General features: G+C 39.7%; 1 protein-coding gene across 1 annotated transcript; it reads left to right on the forward strand.

Annotated features, from left to right (window-relative positions):
• Window positions 1-503: 503 nt before the first annotated feature.
• On the forward strand, window positions 504-7634 carry LOC122759838 (the record flags this gene model as incomplete). Its single annotated transcript, XM_044014835.1, has 14 exons — window positions 504-787; window positions 2487-2762; window positions 2900-3003; window positions 3089-3358; window positions 3503-3596; window positions 3763-3830; window positions 4055-4285; window positions 4395-4436; window positions 4553-4672; window positions 4793-4849; window positions 4938-4979; window positions 5182-5223; window positions 5441-5503; window positions 5640-7634. Coding segments are annotated over exons 2-14 (3261 nt in total), but the record flags the coding sequence as incomplete, so codon positions are not given.
• Window positions 7635-7651: the final 17 nt, after the last annotated feature.

The following is a 7651-nucleotide window of genomic DNA, read 5'->3' on the forward strand; positions in this document are numbered from 1 at the left end:
GAAACGCACAGTGGACTATTAAATACAGTGTCCAGCATGAAAAAACCCCAACTTTTTGTGGGCCAATCATAATCAGAACACTTTATTTTCCTTGGGTGAATTTTTTTTGTCGTCTAAATGCTCCATGCAAAGAAAAATAGTTATACAGCAGTGGGAACAAGGCATAAGATAAGGATATAAATAAACAGGTAAATAGGCAATGAGATGGAATGAAATAAAATATTAAATAAAATAATACAATAATCAAGTAGACAATCTGGAAATGGAAACAATATACAAATATTAAGCAATGAAGTGAGAATGAGTATAGTTTGTTTTGTTTTATAGATAACCATAGGAGTCTGATCATCAAGTAGTTGCTGGTTTTGTTTTGGCCGGTCACAAATGAAAACCATGCTAAAGTAAAGGAATTAGAAAATGATTTTCTTATTTTCACATTTGGAGGAAAGAAAGTCATGACAATAAATGCTACAGACTGGAAATGACTTACACTTGTGTTCAATTCTTATAACCATTTTTTTATTGGTGCATTTTAAACCACGCCTCTTTTCCCCTAACTTGTCTGTGATTGGTCTATTACCACGTCTGTCTGGTAAAACTCAGCTCTGTTAGGACAGTGCCCTTCAGTTGTGTAGTTTCTACACAGCACGTGGTTCTACTTGGCCTTGGCTTTCAGTGGACTGCACTTGAGCGAATTTCATCTTTTTCAAAGTCTCTTCAACGGTTAAAAGGTCTTTCTTCTTTGTGTGTACTGGACTTCATCAGCAGAACCAGCGGATAATTTTAGGTAAGTGCTGTTGGCATATCAGTTCACATAGCTCTTTGTTTACATGGCCAGAGAGAACGATGCCAATGAACAGATTAATTTAAAAGAATGTAATCACTGTTTTTGCTTTCTGGTGGCCTTGTCTTTGTTTGCATCTAGCATGGCTGTACAAATGGTTAACATGTTAGATGCAGTTTGTCTTTATACACGGTTCAAAGCAGACGGGAGTAATTTCAATAAGTCTCATTATTTGTATCACAAATACAGTTTGTGGGATGTGTGTTTTTGTTGGTTTTTGTTTCAGTTTTTATGTTTGAACAATATTTTTGCGGTGTCGCATGGATGTATTTTATGCTCTGCATAGAGCATAGCCCTTGGGCAGGGGCAGTGATGTTACCCATCATGCCCAAGTTTCATTTGAGTCCACCACAGTCACACACCAAAATAACTAGTTATTCCATTCCACAGCTGTAGACTTTTCTATAGCCCACGAGCGATGATCTCGTGGGTGACAATCTGTATTTAAGGCGTAGCATTACGTCTGAAACTTATTTTGACAATCGGTGGTCATGTAATCATGATGTCACATGCTTTTTTTCCGGGTTAGTTGTCCTGGAAACATGAAGTTCTGCCAGTGCTGTGGTGTTTGTGGATCAGGGTGAAAACAACGACCAGAAATCAAAACAACATATTACTGTATACCACCAGTATGTGTGAAAACACTCACCCTGGCTGTAACTGTTGTTTAGTCCTAAATTTATACTAAGTTTATTAAAAATAGTATATTATGGCTGTAAATTAGTAAGTACAGTTGGTACAGTAAACCAGCAGATTCATGATCATATTATTAGGAACAATAAGAACGTGTACAAGGTGAAACAGTGTGGGACTGTGGTTGTTTGATTGTTTGTGTGAGAATTTCGCAAAACTGTACTGACTGTGTTTGGAGGGGGGGGGGGTCAGGTAAGTGTTGGGAATTGCCTCAAAAGTAGACAAAGCTTGTCTACTTTTAAATGGTGTGTGTAGAGATAGGTTCCGCTTGTTGAACTGAATGAGGATGATGTGTTCAGGGAGTTACCAAATTATTAGCATCACAGTCAATGCTTCATAGACAAAGCTGCGTCATTCGCACATTATTAAAGCACATCAGCTTTGTCATTGTTCCCTTTACCTTGACCAATTATGCTTAAGGACCTTAACAGCTTAGCAATTGACCTGCACATCAGGCTGGTTTGTTATTCATATTGCTCCCCTTACAGCTTATAATACGAGCTTCTGATTGAATACAGGTTTGGATATGTGTAACATTTGCTTTGTAAAACAACAATACTGAGTTACCTAGCTAATGATAATCAAGTCACATAACGTTCTGAAACACACAGTGGCTTATTACAGCATGAGAAAAACATTTTGGAATCCCTGGAAACACTCACTCTGGGTACTGCACCTAGGCAGTAGCCAGTTAAAAGTAATTGTTATTAAGTCCTATATTTATACTAAGCTTTATAACCATAAATTATTATTAAAGTACAGTCGATATAGTAATCCAACACATTTATGATCATATTATGAGGAACAATAACAACATGCTGGAAGTGTAACAGTCTGTAACTGTGTGTTTGAGTGCTTGTATGGGAATCTCACAAAAGGGAGTAAAGGGAGTGATGTTGTAATTGTGCTTTTTACAATTGTATGTGTTTTTTTTGTTTTTTTTTTACAGTGGATTGAATTTCCAGGGACGTCACAAAGTTACAGAGGAACAGGAATTGGTTTAAATTATTTCGTTCATTTAATACAACTGTTTTCTGGTGTATATTTTACTGTTTCTTTGTGAGTTTTTGAATTTCTATAGGTTAGGTGAAGATGCCTCGCCTGAAGAAGCACAACCGTTCCATCGCGACCAAGAAGAGCATGGAGGAACGCCTGGCAGCAGTGGTGGCATCTGCGCCTCTGGTCTCCACCACTTGCTTCCCACCACCAACACGTGGTCCCTCACGTATGTGTTCACCTGTTTTCTTTAAATTGTTTGGAGAGTGCATGCAGTCATGTTCAGTGTCTTTAATGTATTTTGTACGTGCACAATGTATTTGGGTGATGTGTTCTTCTATTTTAATGTTTTGTCTTTTTAACTAGGTCGTGGTACTGGTCGTCGCCACCGTGTGAGCACCTGGCCAGTTTCACCCCTGACTGGCAGGAGTCACAAGATGATCATCCCAGCCGAGTCACCTGACAAGAAGGTATTGATTTTGAATTTACAAACATAATTATTTATGTGAGGCGTAGTTATTAATGTTCTTAAATAAATCTTTTCTATTGTTATAGTTTGTTCTTCTTGTCGGTGATTCCCACCTGCGCGCCATTGTTGATGGCCATGTGAAGATTTCGCACAAGCAGCTTTCTTTTGGTCTCATGTCAACGCCAGGCGCTGACGCCAAGGACCTGAGGACTGAGATGGTGAGTGCAGTCCTTCCCAGGACACCTGACCTTGTTTGTGTTCTTGCGCCCAGCAACAACTTGACTAAGGGGACATTGGATCAGGCTGCAGTGGACTTTGAGGAGCTTCTCACCAGTGCCTTGTCTCGGTGGCCGAAGGCAAGATTATTTTAATATGTTCACGTCTTTCCAATCATAATGAATGTGGCTTTATAGGCTGTTGTAGATAATTTCTTTTTATTTCAATGCATGTTTGTGATTATTATATTGCTTGTTTTTAAATAATGTTATGTGTTGTTATAGTTGTTTGTCCTGGACTTCCCTCCGCGCCGGAACGTGGATCAGGACTTGCAGGAACTTTTTCGCCAGGAGTTTCACCGTGTGGCTGCACGCAAGGGTATGGCCCAAAAATATTTAGTTCAGTCTAATTCAAGTTGCATGTGTCATTGGCTTTTATGGCATATGGAGAAAGATAATTTCTGTCACATTCAGAATGTTTTTAAATTAATATGATGCAAACAGATTGTATTTTATTTAAACAAACATTATATTTGTTTGTTTAGGTGTGAGGTACTACTCTATTGCAGAGTTCTTTCCTCTCAGCCAGCGTGACCTGTGGAGTTGGGATGGGGTAAGTGGAAATGATTTGTTTATTGTCCTTTCTTACCTTTACATATATACTAGTTTTTTTTCAGAGTTTGTTAAAGCACTGTATAAAATGTGTTATTATTATTATCATCATTATTATTATTATTATTATTATTATTAATAAGTTGATCTGACAAATTTTGTTTTGCAGATTAGCAACAGTATTGACAGTGTTGTTAATTTGAGTTTGATCTAATTTTTTTGCAGGTGCACCTGAGTGATGGATCTGGGATGAGGACGCTGGTGACATTGCTATGCGACAAATCCAGTCTGGAGCTAGCGATGGCTGTTGCACAGGAGGAGTCGCGTAGCATGTTGCCAGCTGTTCCTGCTCCTGCTCCTCGTCTGGCTCCGAGGTTGGTTGTGGTTGGAGAGGCCCGCTCTCCACGTCCGTTGCACAACCCATTGGATTGGAAGGTGGTTGAACCACGCAGGACGGTAAATGAGTTGCATACTTTGTGTTTTAGGAGAAACAGAAACATTTCCATGCAATTCACTGCACAAATGGTCAAAATGTACATGTATAAAATTATATTTTTCATTACAGGGGAGCAGCTCGCCCCCTAAGGGAGGGAAGGTTCAGCTCAGGGTATGTTTTGTTTTTTAATTCACCTTTTGATAGCTATGTTTATTGATTGATGTATCTATCTGTATGTTTTCTCAACGGAAGTTGTTACTAAAATTCTTTCTTTTTTGTCTCACAAGGATTGTTACATCCCTCTCACTCCTGTGTGGTTCAGCCCACCAATGTTGGAGATGATGGACAGTGTCCGTCCGGGCAATCTTGATCAGAAGGAGCCCAGTACTTCTGCCAAGGGACCAACGGTAATGTGCATGCAAAGAGTGTTTATTAGCCAATGATTCAATTAGGAAAAATGAACTGTCAAGACTGATGTCATTATTTGAAGTTGTTGCAATTTAAGCATTTTGTTATTATTCTTTTAGGGGGTCAAGCGTCCTAGGAGCCCTTTTGCTCCAAAGAAGAGCTGTGGGAAACAGAAGGTTTGAGACGTTGTATTTGTTTTCTAGTGTTTGGCAGTAAATTGTGTAAGAACATGGAAGTAATTTGTTTGCTGTTTTTTTTTCTAAGGTGAAGGTGGAGGAGTGGCCTGAACTTCCCAAGGCTGTGTCGGTAAGTGCACATTGTGTGAAAGTTGTATAATTTTATGAATGGATTATGCAACACCTTGTTATTTTATTCATACTGTAAGTTGGAAGGGCTGTGGGAACCAGCTGGTTGAGCGTGTTACATTTTATTTCTGGTGTTGGGCAGTAAATTGTGGAAGGGCATACAGTTAATGTGTTTGCTGTGTTCTTTTTTGTTTTTGTCTAAGGTGGAAGTGGGGGATTGGCCTGGAGTGCCCAAGGCTGTGGAGGTAAGGGCAGATTGTGTGAATGTATATAAATGTATTCTGTTAAACAAATTTCACTGTATATATAAGTAGTTTATGGTCAAGATTGACTTGCATATGCAAATGTTGAATTTTCCAATATTTGATTCCCTGAAAAGTATCACAAGTCCGGGCTGTTATAAATGTACAGATACAGCTGTGTTACAATGTGTAACAAGATTGATTGTTTTTTTTTCATCAGGAGGTCCCTGTGGAGCGTCCCCGCAGACGCATTGTCTTCAAGAAGAGGCGTACTTCTCAGCAGGTTTGTCTTTATTTAGATTATGATTTTATAAAGAATTTAGTTAGTGTTGATAGTGCTCAAACATTGTGGCAGTTGTAACATAGTGATGAAGTTATTGTGAAGTCATGGTGAGTCTAACATTCAGTGTGTTTTGTAGCAGGTTGCAGCTGCAGATGTTGTGGAGGTGATGAGTGGACCATCACCTGTGACCATTGAAGACTGTCCCCCTCTGCACAGCTCCCCAGACCTCATCCAAAGTAAGGTCGCTGCTAATGTTGATACTTTGCCGGTAACGTTTGATGCTGGGTCTGTTAGTTCAGGTGAAGAGGAGATCATAGTGGTCTCTGATACAGACAGTGAGGGTTCCATTTCTTTTGGGTGGACTGATACTTTGCCACTAGCCCAAGGTTCAGGGTCTGTTGGGGCAGGTGTAGATGAGGTCACAGTGATCTCTGATACAGACAGTGAGGGTTCCATTTCTTTTGGGTGCTTTGATACTGTGCCGCGAAGTTTTGGGGTGCGTTCTGTGAGGGGATCCTTTCATCAGGGGGATCAGCGTTTTAAATATAGAGGTGTACAGTGTATGGCAGTAAGTTTGGCTGCCATGGCAATGCATAAGACCAAGAGTGTGTTTTCTTGGCAAACGAGACATCTGGACAAGGCTGTTGTTTGTGGTGACAAGATTTACACATCTTTGCGTGACAATAACTTGATTTGTGGTGGGCACACTATCCCGTGTATTCCAGAGTTACCAAAGCAGTTAGATAAAGATGGCCATAGCTATGATTTTGAGTATGGTGACTTTGTGACTGGGGATGTCAATGTGGTTGAGGGAGAGTTTATTGATGCAGGTGTGTGCACAACTCTCAAGGACGGTTTGGAAAAGATGTGTATGGAATATGACACATGCTTTTTCACATTGTTATCCCGTACTTGTGGGATTATTAGGGAAGGGGAACGGTTTGCTGTTGTTGACTCTCATGCACGCAGTGCAGATGGGATGGTGCATCCCAACGGAAAGAGTGTTGTTGTGTATTTTAGTAGTCTTGAACACTTGATTCAGCATGTTAGCTGTTTTGCTGCAGGATTCAGAGGGACACAGAAGTTGTTTGAGATTGCTGGTGTTCGTGTCACTGTGAAAGTAGATGGTGGTGCTAGCCAGTCATCTTCAGGGAAGATTGGTGCAAAGCGCAAGGCTACTACAATGCCTACTCGTACCTCAAAGAGGTTTAAAAGGAGTGACCCAGTTGATTCAGATGTAGCATTTGTTAGTGAGGTTACAGTTAAGGAGTTGGTGTTTAACCCTGTTCGTAATGATGTAGCTCGAACTTTATGTGACAAATTACATGTTGAGTCAGAGAAAGTCGACGATGTGTTTTCAATAGTTGGTGTGTTGGGGGCTCCGTGCAAAAAGGACACAATAGTTGGTGATGGCAACTGTTTTTTTAGATCAGTCAGTCAAGCTGTTTGTGGTTCACAAAAGAATCACAGGAAAATTAGATTAGCTGTAGTTAAACAATTAGAAGACAATGCTGTAGCTTATGAGAACATTTTGAGACGTGAGTTCTCGTCAGTGTCAGATTATGTCAGTAAGTCAAGGATGCGTTATGTCGGCAGTTGGGCGACAGAGGTTGAGATTCAAGCAGCAGCAGATTGTTTAGGAGTTTCCATTTTCACTTACATTGGTGATCGCTGGCTTGAATATAGTTGTAAGAATAGGCAGTTTTCCAGTCAGGCAGTGTACTTAGATAATGTCAATGGTAACCACTATGAGACTGTTGTTTGTGTTCATCAGCCACAGTCACAGTTTTGTTATGGTTACTGCAAAGTAGGTGAGGCTACAACAGGCTACAATTTTAGACAGCACAGTAAAGTAGAGGCACAGGCAACAACCACAATTTGTACTAATGTAAACTATTGTTTTTCTAAACATTTGACAAGTCAAAAGTTATTCAAAAATAAAACTAAATATAGAGAAAATATGTTAGAGAAGTTGAAACGTCAGGAACAGTCTAAAATTAAGTATCTGGAGGATGTCATCCATAGAGAGAAAATTAAAGCATTCAATAAAGTGAAATACACACAAGATGTCAGCCATAGAGAGAAAATGAAAAAATTAAGTAAAGTCAAATACACACAAGATGTCAGCCATAGAGAGAAAATTAAAAA

Source organism: Solea senegalensis, unplaced genomic scaffold, assembly GCF_019176455.1.
Source record: "Solea senegalensis isolate Sse05_10M unplaced genomic scaffold, IFAPA_SoseM_1 scf7180000012464, whole genome shotgun sequence".
In the NCBI taxonomy this organism is placed as follows: Eukaryota; Metazoa; Chordata; class Actinopteri; order Pleuronectiformes; family Soleidae; genus Solea; species Solea senegalensis.